We start from the raw sequence: 17890 nt of genomic DNA, 5'->3' as shown, positions 1-17890 counted from the left end.
AATACCAAAAATACAAATATAGATTATTTAAAACTACATTGATTTCCTGACATCAACATTGACCCCAAATCCCATGACGTCCACGACATCAAGTCAAACGTGGGTAAGAAAACCTCCTGCTGATTAACCCCTACCACTCACAACCTTTAGGATGAATCTGTGTTCCTACACATTGAAAATCACTTTGAAGAAGCATGGAGGATGGAAAGGGGGTGCCCAGCACATTAGTGCAAAACACAAGGGTGAAGCATTTACAACCATCTTCAGCCAGAAATGCTGAATGGGTAATCTATCCCAGGCTCGTCTTCAGGTCCCCAGCATCACCAGTACCAATGTACAATGAGTGATAGGGGGTAATCAACAAGAGATTTTCTTACCATATTATTCACTCCAAGCAATATCAAGATAGGCTGAAGCACGCACTGAGTACGGCAAAGGCTATGGACCCTGACAGCATTCTGGCAATAATACAGAAGACTTGTACTGCAGAACGTGCCATGCATCTAGTCAAACTGTTCCAGGACAGCTACAACACTGGCATCTACCCAGCAATGCGGAAAACTGCCCGGGTTATGACCTGTCCCAGGTATAGGTATAGGGGGTTCGCTCAGTTGGTTGGATGGCTAGTTTGTGATGCGGAGCAACACCAACAGTGTGGGGTTAACTCCCGTACGGGTTGAGGTTATCCTCTGGCTGAAGATTGCCTTCTCAATCTTGCCTCTCGCAATATCAACATCCTGCGAGTTACCATTGGACACACGCACGCATGCACGCACGCACACACGCACACAGTGGCTACAGGTTCTGGGAGAACTCTTTCCTCTCCAGCTACCTGGTTCCAGCCGCTACTGGTTGCAGCCCTCTGGCCCTCTCAGACTATGGTGACTTTCATGTTCTATCCACTAAAAGCAGGGCAAATCCAACTCGGACAATTACTGCCCAATCAGTCTCCTTTCAATCATCCGTAATATGATAGAAGGGGTCATCGATAGTGCTATCGAGCAATAACCTGCTCATCAATGCTCAGCTTGGTTTCTGTGAGGCTCAGCTCCTGACCTCAGTACAGCCAAACATGGACAAAAGAGCAGAACTTTAAAGGCGAGGTGAGAATGACTGCCCTGGACATCTCTGTAAGATTTCCTCAGGTCCAACCATTTACCATTGCTTCCCTCCATCATAACTTCAGAAGCAGGGATGTTCGCTGATGACTGCACAATGCTCGCACCATTCGCAACTGCTCGGATATTGAACCAGTCTATGTCCATATGTAGCAAGATCTGGACAACATTCAGACTTTGACTGATAAATGGCAACTGGCTTTCACATCATACAAATGCTAAACAATGATCATCAACAATAGAGAATCTATTTTCCCTTGACAATCAATGGCATTACCATTGTTTAATCAGTCACTATTACCATTTCCCAGAAACTGAAGTGGAACAGCCATATAATTAAAGTGGCTATAGGAGAAGGTCAGACAGTATGAATTAGTAACTGATCTCCTGATTCACAAAGCCTGTCCACCATCTATGAAAAGCACGTCAGGAATGTGACCGATACTCTCCACTTGCCTCGATAAATGCAGCTTCTATGACATTCAAGAAACTTGACACCATCCAGGACCAAGCAGCCTACTTGATTGGCACCCCACCCACCACCTTCAGCATCCATTCCCTTTACCAACACAGAATGTCAGCCGTGTGCAACATCTCCAAGAGGCCCAGGAGCAGCGCACCAAGGCTTCTTCGAAAACACCTTCCAAACTCACAACTCCTAACACTTAGAAGGTCATGGGCAGTAGATGCATGGGAACACCACCACTGCAAGTTCCCCTCCAAGCCGCACACCATTCTGACTTTGAAGTATATCGCCGTTCCTTCACTGTCCCTGGGTCAAAATCCTGGAACTCTCTGCCTAACAACACTGTGGATGTACTACAGTTCAAGGCAGCAGCTTACCACCATTGTTTCAAGGGCATTTAAGGATTGACAGTAAACATTGGCCGAGCCAACGACACCCACATCCCATAAACAAATAGACATTTTTAAAAATTACTACCAGAAATAGTGATTGTAACAAAAACCTTGTAAAGACTTAGAGAGGGGGTTGGAGAAAATCTGGGAACATGAGATTGCAAATATTGACCTTGTGGAGGGTAAACACAAACACAAACTGCTTGAACTTTTTTCTTCTATTCATTTGGTGATATGTGCATTGCTGGCTGAGCTAATATTTTATGCCCATTCCTCAGCGCCCTTAAACTACATAGCTTGCTAGGCCATCTCAGAGGGCATTTAAGAGTCAACCACATTGCTGTGGGTCTGGAGTCACCGTAGGCCAGACCAGGTAAGGATGGCAGATTTCCTTCCCTGAAAGACATTAGTGAACCAGGTGGGTTTTTACAAAAAAATTGGCAATGGTTTCATGGTCATCATTAGACTTTTAATTCCAGATTTTTTTAAAATTCAAATTTCACCATCTGCTGTGGTGGGAATCAAACCTGGATCCACAGAGAGTTATCCTGGGTCTCTGGATTACTTGTCCAGTGACAATATCAGCTGTTTTCAGGCAGTAACATCTATGTAATATAAAGAGGTTTTGAGTAGATTTAACTCACAAAAATTAAAAGAGATTTTTCTGCTCATATTCATAAACAAAGAAAATAAGTAGAATATGCTTCAAATGTTGAGGGTTTAGAAATCTAAATTTATTTCCCACTCATAATTCTCTACCTTTTCCTGACATATTTTCCTGTTTATTCAACATCACCTAGTGGTGAAAAGCAGAATGAATCTTGAGATTCAAAGTCAATGCCACAAAGCCTTTCATCAAATTCACATTATTAGTTGTTATATTCTGAATGCATTCATTAAGTAGCCATTATTTACTATTTAACTGGGATTGTGTGACAAGATATATTATGTTCATTCAGACACACTTGGTGGTACATAGGTAGCTGCTAAAGCATAAAGCTTACTTTATTATCAATGTTTTACAGGATGAAGCATTTATCAAGCAGGCTGCAAAATAGCTAAAACTTACTCGCAACATCAGTAAATTCCACATACATAAACTGCTATGTGTCAGCTGACCAAGTGGAAAGACTCTCCCTTTTAAGTCAAATGCTTATAGGCTCCTGCTCTCCCAGACATAAGCACATAATCTCGGTTGGCACTTTCTTGCAGTGCTGGCAAATGTGCTGTTTTGCTGGACGTTTCAATTTTTGGATGAAACATCAATCACAGCCTCACCTTCCTGTTCAGGTGGACGTGAAAGATGCTGTGACAAGGGCCGGCCGTGCCAGAAAGTAGGCCCGGGTAGGGAGAGGCCAGCCCGCCGATCGGCCCCGATCGCGGGCCAGACCTCATCGGAGTCCCGTCCCGTCCCGTCTGCCCAGAGTTCCCGCCGGCAGCGACCAGGGGTGAACGGCGCCGGCAGGACTGTCGTATCTGCGCGGCCGCTAGGCCCATCCGGGCCGGAGAATCGGCGGCCCTGCCGATTCCTGTGTCCCGCAGTCAGCGCCGCGCCAAACGTGCTGCCGCAAATGGCACCGATTCTCCACACCTCGGAGAATCGCGGGCCGGCGTTGTGGCGCGGTTGCGGCGATTCTCCGGCCCGGCGGGGGGCTCGGAGAATCGACCCCATGTTCTCCCAAAATTATAAGCCAATATTTATCCCTGAATCGATAACTCAGAAAACAGGTTAACTGATCATTTACTTCACAGTTGTCAGGTTGTCGAACTGGTCTACAGATTGAGTAACAATCCTTCAAACACAATTAATTGCCCACGAATTGCTTATCCTGAGGGAATAAAGGATACTATACAAGTGTTCATTTTTGATACTGCCCAAGAGCTCAGGACATAAAGGATGCATATTGAAGGAAGATGCATGCTGTATATCAGTGATTGGCAAGCACCAAAGTTACATGCAAGAAAGGAAACAAGTGAAGCCATCAGCAAAGGGTTATTGCAGCAGAGAGGTCATTGCTTAAAAAAGTCAGCATGCTAACACATCTCCGCATTCATCATCTCTCCTCAAAAGGTTAGACGGTCTACCTGGAAATCAGGTAGACTTCTATCTCAAAACTACACTTCTCACTCTTTCCCCCATTCGATGACAAAAGCTCCCAATTACGTGACGGAACATGAGGAATAAGTAAAGTTCTGAATTCAATTTGCGATTTCCTGACTGTACGGAATATAGATAGTGGGTACAGATCTTGGACCATGATAAGTTACCAGAGATATATCCAATGAGTAAGCTCAGCAATGTAGCACAGCATTAGCAATTATGGACCAGGTTCAGCTTTTGGAAAAATGTTTTGCTCTTGGTCATTATGTTTATCTATACACATCTGGAGCCTATTTCCTGAAATTAGGCACAAGAAAAATGTATGATCTTAAGTATTGGTCTGAAAGGAAAGCATCACGTTCAAATGTATTGGACCCTTATCATTCGCCACTTAAATCATCTATTGGATTGCATTTACTGAATAAAGTACAATATATATAACTTGTATATTTCTGAATTGGCATATTATTATAAAAATACAATATATTTCAGAGATTTTAAATATTCATTAAAGTAAATGATTTCATTACTATCAGTACCTCATTCAAAAAAGACACAAAGTAATTATCAATACTCCAAAAGAATCACATTGGTTATTTGTAAAAGAGTAGTAGCTCGAAGCAATACATTTATAACTACCAACTTGTATGTTCGCAATAAACGTACAAATAACTTAAGAGACATTTCCCAGGTCAGACCCAGAGATTCTCTTTGGAAAATCCACCCATTCAGAAAAAAAACGACAAATTCTTTCAGAATTGGCTGCAAGGTTTTCCTGAGCTGGATGTGAAGGCTGGCCGTTTCATTTGGAAAAGATGCACCGTATTCTGTCTTCAAGCCCGAGAGACAATCAACGTCCCAGGCCTATATTAATTTGCTTCCATAATTTTAAAGATTGCCAGAGGGTCTTGGAGACGGTGACGGAACCTGCTTCTACATGGGGAGCAAGGGTTTCCTTCTTCCAGGACTTTTCAGCGGCGACGCAACTGAAGATTCGAGGCTTCGATGAAGTTCAAAGGCAAATCAAGGCAGCTGGAGTGAATTATCCTGCTACCCTGAAAGTGATAGCCGACAACTCCATTAAGTCTTTCAACGATCCAACTGGTGCCTTAGCCTTTGTTAAGTCCATAAGGGGTAAAGAGCTGGACTGATAATCTGCACATCAGAAAATTTGAAATCTGTACTTTCGCACTGTCATTTTGTTGTTCACGCCACTCCAACACGCCGGGAACCCCGCCCCTCCGGGTAGGGGAGAATCCCGGCCCCTGTCTTTTCTTAAAAAGGAGAAAGAGGAAATAGCCTTGTTACAGGAGACTCACTTGGATGACAAGGAGCACTTAAGGCTGAAATGGGTGTGGCAGGTCTTTTTTGCTTCGTTCTTGGTCTACAGCAGGGCTATTTGCAGTTTTGGTCTACAAGAACATCCCTTCGGGAATTGCGTTGGGGCTAAGGGAGACAGGTGTATGATTGTTAAGGGGTTAATACGTGGAGAAACTCAATAGTAAATATATATGGCCCACCAAATTACCCCCTGGAGTTTGTCACAGGGACGTCCCCTGTACCCCGTGTACTCGCCATAGACCCCCTTGATATGAGGGTTGGGTTGTGGGGAGAAACAGCATAAGATTACGCTTTATGTGGATGATGTGCTGCTGTTTGTGCCAAAGCCAGATGTCTCCGTTATTATTTATGTGGTGGATAGGTTTTGTGCCTTCTTCGGTTCGAAGATTAATTTTACAAAATCAGAGGTTATGCTGGGGGGAGAGTTGTGAGAAAGATCTCCTCTCCCACCCACCCTCCCCCACCCCCTTTGCGTGGCCAATCCACCGACCCTGCACATCTTTGGGTCGTGAGGGTGAAACCCAAGCAAACACGGGGAGAATGTGCAAATTTCACACAGACAGTGACCCAGAGCTGAGATCGAACCTGGGACCTCAACACCATGAGACAACAGTGCTAACCCACTGCGCCACCGTACTGCCCTGGATGAAGTGTTTCTGAGGGAAAGAACATCCATGTACAAAGTGTTTCAAGTGTAAAAAGTGAATTATTGACAAAATGTGTATTTTGGAAAGGTGAGAAAAAAAAAGTGTTTTACAATCAGCACTGAGAGATGCATTTTCAGGGAATGATTTAATTGTTAAGGTCCCAGAAGCTGACACGTACACACGTGTAGCGTTACCATAATGGTAAAATTAGAAACTACTGGAAAATCCAAAGCACCAATGCAAAGCAGTTCATCAGTGAGGGTCTAGCCTGCAAACTAGAGAAGAGATTTATGAACATTAACAGCATGATCAAAGCAGACGGCATTATTTTTCTTTTTCGACAAACTTTAACCTTGGCACAGAAACAATAAATGTGCTGTCCTTCACCAACTCTGATGATAATACTCATCTTGAACCTGGATCAGTATGAGAACTGCCTGGACCAAGTCAAAGGTCGTGACGCATCACTTCGAGAGATGCCCAACAGCCAATAGCTTGCTCAAAAAGATTGATACGCCTTAACTTCACATGCAACAAATGATACAAGGTGCATTGGGAGCATGCTGCTTGATACCCAACCTTTTTAAAGATGAAAATTGAACTATAGATAATAAAGGCATTTCACAAAGTTGAGCTAACCTTTCCAAATTGGCATGATTATTTATTCAGCTCTATCCAATCTGAGATGCTACTAAGCACTTTACCTTGATTGGTACATTTCAAGACAAATCGCACAGACTTGCTTAAGTGATTTCAACTTGGTTTGCATTCAAAATATATTCTGCATAAGAATAATGTCTTTGGACATTTGACATACTAAGCAATAATATGCATCTTCTCATTCAGGGCATAAGTAAATTTGCATTGACTGTTACATTGCATCAATATTAGAGGCCTTCAACAATTTAAAATGCATTGAAAATGCTATTCCTCTTGAGTACCCATAGAAATATTAAACTAATTCCTGAAATTGACTGAGAAAAAAATAATAGCCGATAAAAACTTTAAAATTGCCTTGTATTAGGGTGCCCTTTACCCATCAAAATAAAAATAGAAGCTGTTCCAAATTAATTTCCAAATATAAGTGAGAACACACTCCAAGTGAGTTCCACCAATTTGCTATTAAAATGTCCATAAATTGGATACTATCATACTCCAAGCTTAACTTTCTTCTCGAAACATGCTATATAATTCATCTCTGCTTCTCCCTGCACCCTCCTGTGAAAAAGCAGTAATCAGCAGGGGTTCAATAATTAAAGACATATTTAACTCCTGTTGGAGATACTACTTGTAGGTAATGTAGCCAAGCTTGCTTGGAATCCCAAAAGTCATTTAACAAACTCCAAATAGATGAGATTAAGGGCCATGGAAGGTTGAAAAAATGTTAAAACAGAAAACAAAGGGCCACGGTATGGGAATTTTCAGGGGTTTCCCAAGGGTTGGATTTGGGACTGTTGCTATTTGTAACATCAGCTGAATCAGACAGGGCGATAGTTGGTGCAGTTGCAGGAGTGTTAGGTTAATCAAAATTCCCACATTTGCAAATGATAAGAACATGGAAGCCAAGAGCAGGATCTGAAGTTCCTACTTAACTATTGAACAGATGGCTCATAATTAAATGCGGCTTAAGTATGAATTATGAAGGGATCGCAGAAGAGTGTACTTTTTCAACTGAACAGTAATCAGCATGATGTGCACAGAAGCAATCCAGCGCGACAGTAAATTGATATATAAAATGGTCACCACAATGCTGAAGTATGGTTAAAAAGGCAAGTAAGGGCAAAGCAACAATGTAGACCAAAAGAGTGCATATTTCCTGTAGAAGATAGTTTGGCTATCACGAGATGCAAGTAATTACTCACATCAGTAAACATACTTTCACAAATGATGTGCATTCTTTCACTCACCCAAGAGGAGTGCTCCTTCATTTGGTGCTGGTTGCTATGGGAGCCACTGGCATAACCCCGCCAAAAGCAAGTCTGACAAAGTTGGTAGTTGTGGCACTGCTGACAACGGTACCGAAAACCCATCATACTCTCGTTGCGACAGTACGAGCACTCCACTGGATGGAACACTAAATAGAAAAATAAATTACATCAAATGGGAGTATTTGGTGCACAAAGGCTTTTTCTCCATTTGCTTCGGTATATTAGACTTTTAATTGAGCAGTGATTCACACTGTGCTCATTATTACGGCCTACACTTAAAAATATAATTGCTGGTATTTTACTGTATATTTGAAAACATATTACTTCAATTAAAATTGCGTGATAACTTTGTTTAATTATAACCAGAACTGATACTAAGAAAAACCACAATATACCATGGTGTAAGTGCTGAACTGAAAGCAGTGTGCATGGTCAAATTTCATAAGCTTAACTTGCATTCAACAGTGGATACATTTTGGAATACAATTGAAGCAGATCATATTTTTCCAAATGCCCCTAATTTAACCATTCCATAACCTTTCTAAAAAAAAATAGAATGGGGGCAGCACGGTAGCATGGTGGTTAGCATAAATGCTTCACAGCTCCGGGGCCCCAGGTTCAGTTCCCGGCTGGGTCACTGTCTGTGCGGAGTCTGTACGTCCTCCCCGTGTGTGCGTGGGTTTCCTCCAGGTGCTCCGGTTTCCTCCCACAGTCCAAAGATGTGCGGGTTAGGTGGATTGGCCATGCTAAATTGCCCGTAGTGTCCTAAAAAGTAAGGTTAAGGGGGGGGGGGGGTTGTTGGGTTACGGGTATAGGGTGTATACGTGGGTTTGAGTAGGGTGATCATTGCTCGGCACAACATTGAGGGCCGAAGGGCCTGTTCTGTGCTGTTCTATGTTCTCCAAGGTAAGGATAAACAAGTCTGAAAAGATTGGCTGGGATATACAAAGGGTAACTGAGCATTAGGAAAGCTCACCAAATATTTCAATGTTCTCCTGTGAAGGATGATGCCAAAACTCTCCATATTTATAGATGAAAAAGAGTTTCTTCACCGCTCTAACAGCTAACAGATGCCATGAAATGTGGTGCTTACACAACCCAGTTCCATTAAAGGATCAGTTAATAAATATTGGCTGCACAAACTTAAGTTGTGTGAACATAGGAAATAAAGGCTGGATACGATCATTAAGCCTGTTCTGCTATTCAGTAAGATCACATTTCTTCTACTTCTATTTCTTATTCCCTTTGCCAGTGAAGGGGGTAGGGATGTAGGGATTTCCCACCTGCGAGGCTGTTTGTCACATTCTCATAAGACCATATGTTTTCCTTTTACATCCTTTTAAAACCTTTTTGATAATACCTCATCCTTTCCTTCTTGAAGAGGGAGAATTTCATGATGTCACATTAACTTGGCTTGCTGGGGCCTGACGGTGGGTATCATATTCTCAGCCATCTGGGCTCCATGTTTTGGAATTTCCTTCCTAACCTCCTTTTGCTTCTTCACCGACCTCTCCTTCTTCGGAATCGCCCATCAGAAACATTTCTTTGACCAAGCTTTCGGCCATTCCACCTGACATTTCCGCCTTTGACTCCAAGCCCATTTTTTGATTATGAAGTGCATCAGAATGTTTTTCAGTGTTAAAGGTATTGTGTGAATATAAGTTATTGCTGCCCTAATAAATGACAACCGTTTTTTTTTCAGATTTTATCAACACTTGATTCTGAAAAGTAAAACCCATGGGCCTGGAAGATAAACAATTCAATGTTGGGTTAGATGATAAGATAACTTCCAACGGAAGAATGCTTAGCTTATCATGAATGTGCAGTCTGAATCCATTTCCTTGATTTGTCTTTTAAAAGATCCGTTAATATTGGGAAATAGGGCAAATTGGCTTTTTCAATCAATGTAATGGGTTGATTTATTTAGAATTTTCTTGATTGTTTTAGAATGTCATGTCTTCCTTCAGCTGCTGTGGTGCAATTTGTCACTGCTGTCCAAATGTGAGCAGAATTTTCAGAGCAGGTTGTCAGATGTGGTTTCGCTCAGATTCTTCAGTGAGATGAAAGTTCAGAATAAAAATATTAATTTTCTTTCAGCTTCGCAATTACAGAGCATCAATCGGAAAGGGTTGAGTTAACACAGCATGGCAGAAGTATGCGCTCTTCTGAGTGCTACTTCGACATGCCAGAGGAGGCGATGGGGTTTGTGAGGGACAATGGACTGGGAGGACATAAAACTTTGGAGGAGTTTGTGTATTCTTTAAAGTTCTGGATGGTAGGTTTTAGGAGGGCCATTTCTTTCATGGCGGAACAACAATGGTAAATGCACCTATTGCTACTCTTTAGGAGTGTACGGTTGGGAGGGGAGGGGAACTGGGAGAGGTAGGGAGGTTGGAGGCCTTGGGCAGGGGCCATCTAGCTAGCTGGGTGGGCTACTTATCGGGAGTGAAGTGGGGGATTGCCAGGAGGAAGGTAGAGTGTGTGTGAGTGTGAGAGCGAGGGGGGGGGCAGCTTGAGGCAGATTCTTTGCTCGAGGGTGGAGGGGGGCACGGGTGCTGACAAGGGTGCGATTAGTGTGACGCAGTTGGAAAAGGATCAATGGTGGCTGACATCCGAGGGCGGGCCCGGAGACGTGTGGCACGGGCCAGGGGCTGGCTCAGAAAGCTCGGCAGGAGAGAGGGCGGGGATCCCCCCAACCAGACTGGTCACATGGAACATGAGAGGGCTGAATGGGTTGGTCAAATGCGTTTGTTCGCGTACTCTGAAGGCAGACATGGCCTTTCTGCATGAGATGCACTACTTCAAGATAGGGGCCAAACAAGGTTGAGGAAGGGATGAGTGAGGCAGGTGTTTCATTCTGGGCTGGATATGAAGATGAGGGGGTGGCGGCATTGGTGAATAAGTGGGTGACATTCGAGTTGGGAAAGGGGGAGGTGTATGGGATGGGGGGGGGGGGGGGGGGGGCGGGGAGAGGGTGTTATGTGATGGCTAGTGGAAAGTTGGAGGGGATGCTGGTGGTTTTGCCCCAAATTGGGATGATGTAGATTTTATGAGATGGGTGTTAGGCATGTTTCTTGACTTGGATTTGCACCGGTTGATTATAGTGGGTGGATTTTATTACAGTTATAGAACTGAGCTTGGAACGGTTGAGGCCTAAGTTGACTAGGGTGTCGGTAGTGATGAAAGAGCTGAAGGATCTATACAGCTCAAGGGGGGTTGACCCTTTGAGTTTTGTGAGGCCGAGGGCAAAGGAATTTTCATATTTCTCCCATTTGCATCAGGTGTACTCCCGCATCCATTTCTTTGTGCTAGATAAGACATTGTTAGCAGTGTTGGTTGCCTCGGAGTAGTCGTCGATTGTGGTTTCTCACCACACGTCACACTGGGTGGATCTGCACATGCCCGATAAGTGTGTGGGGGGGGGGGCGCAACCGCAGGTGTTGTTGCTGGTTGAGGAGGTGTGCGAGCGAGGGTGTGAGGGCAGCTATTCGGGGCTACATGGAACTAAACGATATGGGGGAGATCACGGCTACCAGGCTGTGGGAGACGCACAAGGCGGTGGTTAGTGGGGAGTTCATTTCAATTAGGGAGCACATAGAGAAATCAGAGCGGGCGGAGATGGCAAGGCTGGTAGATGAGATTCTGAGGCTGTTCAGGAGGTATTCGGAGGCCCCAGAGCAGGGCTGTTGAAGGAGAGGCAGAGACTCCAGGTGGAGTTTGGGCTAGTGTCTACAGGGAAGGATGTGGGGCAGTTACGGAGAGCCAGAGGTACGGTATGAGTACAGGGAGAAAACAAGCAGGATGTTGACCCATCAGTTGAGGAAATAAGAGGCGACGAGGGAGATTGGCAGAGTGAGGGATGATAAGGTTAAGGTGGTGATGGACCCGGAGGGGGTGAATGGCGTGTTTGAGGCATTTTATTGAAGGTTACACGAGTCTGAGCCTTTAGCCGCGCGTGGGGTGAGTTGAAGGTGATGGACAGTATGGCGGCAATGCAGGCAGTGAAGCCCCCAGACAGGTTCCCAGTGGAGTTTCACAGAAAGTTTGAGACAAACCTGGGACCACTGCTAGTGAGGGTGCGCAATGAAGCAAAGGAGAAGGCGAAACTACCCCCGACATTGTCATGGGCTCCCTGATATTAAAGAAGGATAAGGACCTGAAGCAGTGTGGGTAGTACCACCCGGTATTATTACTAAATGCAGACGCCAAACTGCTGACAAAGTTGTTGGCCTCACGAATCAAGGACTGCGTCCCGGGGTGATAGACGATGATCAGGCGGGTTTTGTGAAGGGGGAGGATAGCAAGGAGGTTGCTGGAGAAAATTATGATGCCTTCGGAGGGGCAGGAGGTGGAATTATTGGTGGCCACGGAGGCGGAGAAGGCGTTTGACCAGGTGGAGTGGGAGTATCTGCTGGAGGTGTTCGGGTGGTTCGGGTTCAGACAGGGGTTTGTGGATTGGGTCCGATTGTTGTATAAGGTGGCAGTTGCAAGTGTGCGGATGAGCCAAGTGTGGTCAGGGTATTTTGGGCTGCATCAGGGGATGAGGCGGGGTGCCCGCTCTCCCCCATTGCTTTTCACCTTGGCAATAGAGCCACTGGCAATGGCGCTTAGGGCTTTGAGGGACTGCAGAGGGATTGAGCGGGGGTGGGCGTCGAGCACAGGGTCTCATTGTATGCAAACCACCTATTGCGGTATATTTCAGACCTATTTGGCAGTGTCAGAGGCATCATGGGGATTTTAGAGGAATTTGGACAGTTTTCGGGGTACAAGTTGAAAATGGGAGAGAACGAGGTGTTCTCGATTCAAACTAAAGAGCAGTAGAGGAGGTTGGGGGAGCTGCCCAACAAGGTGGTGGGGGAAAGCTTTAGATATTTGGGTTTCCAGGTGACTCGGGGCTGGGCACAGCTGCACAAGTTGAACATGGCTCGGCTGGTGAGCAGATTAGAGTGGATTTCAAGAGGTGGGATGTGCTGCCGCTGGCAGGGCGGGTGCAGATAAAAGAAAAATGATGGTACTGCCAAGGTTTCTGTTTGTGTTTCAGAATCTCCCAATCTTCATCATCAAGTCGATTTTTAAGACACTTAATATGCTGATCTCTCGGTATGTGTGGGCGGGGAAGACCCCATAGGTTAGGAGAGTTTTCGTAGCGTGGGGGCGAGGGAGTGGGAGCGAGGGGGCTGGCACTGCCGAACATGATGAATTATAACTGAACAGTGAATATCGCTACGGTTAGGAAGTGGGTCGTGGGGGAGGGGTCAGCGTCAGGTCGGATGGAGGCGGCATCGTGCAGTTTGAGGGCTTTGTTGTCAGCGCCTCTACTGTTCTCGTTACCAGGTACTCCGTGAGCCCAGTGGTGGTAATAACCCTAAGAATGTGGGGGCGTGGAGGCACCATTTGGGACTGGAGGACGCCTCGGTGCGGGTACCAATCTGTGACAACCAAAGGTTTGCGGCTGGGGATTGGTGCAAGGTTTTGGGGGTGGGGGCTGGCAGGGATTGAGCGATTTGGCAATCAGTTCATAGGGGGTAAATTTGCGAAGTTGGAGGACCTGGAGGAAGAATACGATTGCCCAGGGGGAACGGTTTTAGGTACCTGCTGGTCTGGGATTTAGTAAGGAGAAAGGTGTCGTCCTTTCTTGGGCTGCCGCCCCTGGGGTTGCAAGACAAGGTGCTGTTGAGGAACGAGATGGGGCAGGGGAAGGCATCTGATGTCTATAAGCAATTGATGGATTGGGAGGGGACCCTGGTGGGGAACATAAAGCGCATTATTGATTAAGCCTCATCCAGTTTAAAGTAATACATAGGGTGCATATGTCGGTAGTAAGGATGTGTAGGTTCTTTGAGGGAATAGAGGCTAGGTGTGGGCAGTGGGGTGGTCTGCGAATCATGTCCACATGTCCTGGGCATGTCCAAGGCTGAAGGGGTTCTGGCAGGGGCTTGTGGATGTAATGCCAGAGATACTGGGGGTGGAGGTGATCCCAAGACCAGAGGTGACAATAATCGGGCTGTCGGAAGACCCGGGAGTCCAGGGGGTGAAAGAGGCTGATGTTTTGGCCTTTGCCGCCCTGATAGCCCGGAGATGGACTTTGCTCTGGTGGCAGGACTTGGAGCCACCAAAAGCGGGAGTGTGGGTGAGCGACCTGACGGAATTCCTGAGGCTGGAGAACGTCAAGCTCGTCTTGAGGGGGTTGGTCGATTGGTTCAGCTGGAGGTGGAAGCCGTTTATTGATTTCTTTAAGGAGATTTGAGGGGTCAGCAGGGAGGGGAGGAGGAATCGGGATGGGTTGTTCATAATGTCGTTTGGTTGTTCCTCGGCTTTTGTTTGTTTATATGAAAATTCCTTGAAAATATTTTTTTAAATATATCTGGGGCAGAAAGGAGGGAGAAGTGGAAGAAGTGACCATGACTAGGCCCTTCCCCCTCTCCACGATAGCAACGCACAGGCATTCTACAACTGCCTCATTGTGTAGCTCTCTGCCCCTCTCTGTCAATACCTAGTTCAGCAGTTCAGGACAGGCAGGAATATCCATGGGGCTGCCTTCCTCACTGTAATTTAAATGCAGTAGGGCAGTCAAAGAGCAGTCAAATTCATTCTGGTCACTACAATATCTTTGAGTCACAAATGACTAGCTATACACTAGAGATTTTTGTATCCAGCAAAGGTTTGAGATTGGACCCCAAGGGCATTTTCTTAGATTGAGCAATTGATATTTTTCCCAGCAATGCCTTCCAGTTATTTGCAAAGCTTATAACAGTATCAACATGCTCATGAATGAGATCCCAGGAACTGAAGAAATGCATTAAGAAAACTGAACAATAGGATAAACAGAAAATCACCCTTGGGTGGTGAGACTTTGTCTTAAAATGTTTCTCATTGTGTTAAGATAATTAAGATCCCTTTCATGTGGAAAGCAGAGATTTCTGTCTTCATGCTCCGACATTACAATGTATTTTATTGTATAGTCACTTTCATACATTGGTCAGCACTGGTTGAGTTGAGATAAGGCTGCAAATCATTTTCATTGCAAAAAGTTTCTCAATATGTGAATTCTGATGTTTAACAGAAACCGTTCAACTTACCGTTTTCCACATTGGCAAGTCTGTGCATAAGTGGTAGCCAGACCAGGCATTGTGGAGGAGGATCTGCCATCATTGTGTCCAAAAACATATTTAAGGTAATTTTCTTCTGAAAATTAAGAATATCACTGTTCAGTTCCACATAGTTAGGTTACAGGACAGGAAAACTGTAATTTGCTACTAAAGATAGCTTCCAATGTATATTTATGGCCAAGACTGGAACCGTACGGCCCCATTCCCCTGTTAGGTGGGTGATGTTGTCTTCTTATATTGATTATATTATGTTCTTTCTCAGTTTTCCTTCCAAACAAAACACCAGCTCCATTCCATTCTTCTAACGCAGTCAAGAGTCAACTCTTCCAACTTACTTCAATTCTGTTTATTCGTTATTTTGTTTTATGGCAAGCAAGCCACATTTTTCACATGCAAACATTTGGTGTGGTGTTTAAGAAAATATTTCTGGTTAACAGGTCCTTTTGAATTTAACAGTTATTTGGAATAAATTGTTATGATTCCAGTTGGTACTTCCGGTGGTGTTATATAGGGGGAAGATATGCACAAGGTGGCTCCCAGGAGGGGACTGTTCTTTTTGCCCTTTTTGTCCAGTTTCTAGGGGTAATTTTTAAACCCACTTGTTTAATGGAATAAGGTGCCTACATTGGGAAAATGTCCAGGAAGACCAGGGGGGAAAGCCTGAAAGCGGAAGTTCATCGACTCAATCGGATGCTTTTCAGGGCTCGTCGGTGGAGAAAATAGCGGAGGCAGCTTCTATCACTCTGGCCACTCCACTGGCATCTTGGTGATGGAATTTGAGAAGCAACGACGGAGACCTCCACAAGTAGATGGAAGAGGCCCTGGCTCTAATTCGATTGGCATTGGAGAAGACCAATGAGAGGGTAAAAGCGCATGGCGCTGCGATACACGGCATGGAGGTGGCCCTGTTGAGGAACAGTGACCAGGTTGTCTCTCTGGAAGCAGAGGTGTCTCTGATAGATGAGGCGAATGAAGCACTGAAGGCCAAAGTGAATAATTTGGAGAATTGTTCAAGGAGGCAAAATATCCGTGTTGTGGGGTTGTCAGAGGGGAGGAAGGTCCAACTCCCACAGAGTGTTTTGTGAAGGCGTTTCGGAATATGGTTGGGGAATGGTAGACTTACGTCCCCTCCCAAGTTGGATGGAGCCCACCGGACACTCTGACAGGAACCCCAGCTAATGAACCACTGCGAGCAGAAATTGTGAAGTTTCACAGCTACCAAGAAAAAGTACGGGTCTGGGATGGGCAAAGGAGCATTGCAACTACAAATGGGAAGGCCGCACCATCAGGATGTGGGCGAGGAGCAGGCAAAGAAGTGGGCAGCGTTCAACAAGGCCAAAGCCACCCTGTATAAAAGTGGAGTCCGTTTTGGGGTGGTGTATCTTGTGGGGCTAAGAGTGGCTTTTGAGGGGAAAGACTTATTTTGATCCACCGGAGGAGGTGGATTCTTTTGTAAAAAAAGAATGGGATGGGTGCGGATTGATGCAGGTTTTTGAGGCTTTTTCTGGATGTCGGGGGTGGGCATGTGGATATGGGGAGTTGTTGAGGTTCCTTGTTCATGTTTGCATTTATTTGTTCTTGTGTGGGTTGAATGTTTCGAAATTTGGACTAAGGTGGGAGGTTTTAATTCTATGGGGCATTTTGCTCTATTTGTTATTATTTGTTCACTGTTGTGAAAATATATAGCTCCCTGTTTGGTACTATGTTTTAAGGGGTTTTTATACTTTGTGTTCTTTATACTTAGTGTCGCTCTGGGAGGAAGTCACCCTGCTAGCTGAAGAACTTGCTGGCGGGAGTGCTGTGGTGGGGGTGACTGCAGCTCATTATTATTAGTTTTGTTTTAGATAATGAGTTCAGTTTAGTGTTATTGCTCTGTTTGGGGCTAGGTTTATTAAAAGTAGGTTTTAGTAGTTTTTATTCTCCTTACTGTTTTTTGTGTGTATATTTGGGTGTGGTATTGTTTGAGGGCAGGGAGGAGGGGGTGAGGGGGGGGGTAGGGATACTCGGCATGCGGCGACTGAAAATTTCTCTTTGTTTAATCTTGTTTGTGGATTTGGCAGCCATCGGGTGGGCCTGGTTGCTGTACATTCTATGGAATTGCTGGATCATCCCTCTTGGTGGAAAATAGCTGACTCTGGATTGAGACGGAGTGGGAAGGCCCCCAATTCTTTTTCTTTTATAAACAGTACAGCACAGAACAGGCCCTTCGGCCCTCGATGTTGTGCCGAGCAATGATCACCCTACTTAAACCCACGTAACCCGTATACCTGTAACCCAACAATCCCCCCATTAACCTTACACTACGGGCAATTTAGCATGGCCAATCACCTAACCCGCACATCTTTGGACTGTGGGAGGAAACCGGAGCACCCGGAGGAAACCCACGCACACAGGGGGAGGACGTGCAGACTCCTCACAGACAGTGACCCAGCCGGGAATCGAACCTGGGACCCTGGAGCTGTGAAGCATTGATGCTAACCACCATGCTACCATGAGGCCCCAAATTCGTTTGGTCAACTGGAATATCAGGGGGTTGAATGACCCAGTGAAAAGGTTGAGGGTATTTGCTCACCTTACAAGTTTGAGTGCAGATGTGCTGTTTCTGCAGGTCAGCGACCAGGCAAGGTTTCGGAAGGGGTGGGTGGGACAAGTTTTTCATTCGGGTTTTAATGGCAGGGCCCAGAGCGTGGCAATTCTAATCAATAAAAGGATTCCATTTTCTGCTGCTAAATCTTGGCAGACCCCAATGGTAGACGTGTTATTGTTTGTGGGTCTTTGGTGGACACCT

General features: G+C 45.2%; 1 protein-coding gene across 14 annotated transcripts in view; it reads right to left on the bottom strand.

Moving 5' to 3' along the window:
• dtnba (dystrobrevin, beta a) overlaps window positions 1-17890 on the bottom strand; it is a 705977-nt gene that overhangs the window by 365169 nt on the left and 322918 nt on the right. For all 14 annotated transcript variants that reach the window (XR_005460995.1, XR_005460994.1, XM_038800081.1 and 11 more), the window contains 2 exons: window positions 15073-15178; window positions 7973-8139 (listed from right to left, as the gene is read on the bottom strand). Coding sequence is in view for 12 of the 14 variants with exons in the window: in XM_038800081.1 (XP_038656009.1) it covers window positions 7973-8139; window positions 15073-15178 (273 nt within the window). In the remaining 2 variants the exon portion in view is untranslated. The remainder of the gene's footprint in view (window positions 1-7972; window positions 8140-15072; window positions 15179-17890) is intronic.

Source organism: Scyliorhinus canicula, chromosome 6 (assembly GCF_902713615.1).
Source record: "Scyliorhinus canicula chromosome 6, sScyCan1.1, whole genome shotgun sequence".
Taxonomy (NCBI): domain Eukaryota; kingdom Metazoa; phylum Chordata; class Chondrichthyes; order Carcharhiniformes; family Scyliorhinidae; genus Scyliorhinus; species Scyliorhinus canicula.
The sequence above is the reverse complement of the archived record's forward strand: the minus strand, read 5'-3'. Positions and strand labels throughout refer to the sequence as shown.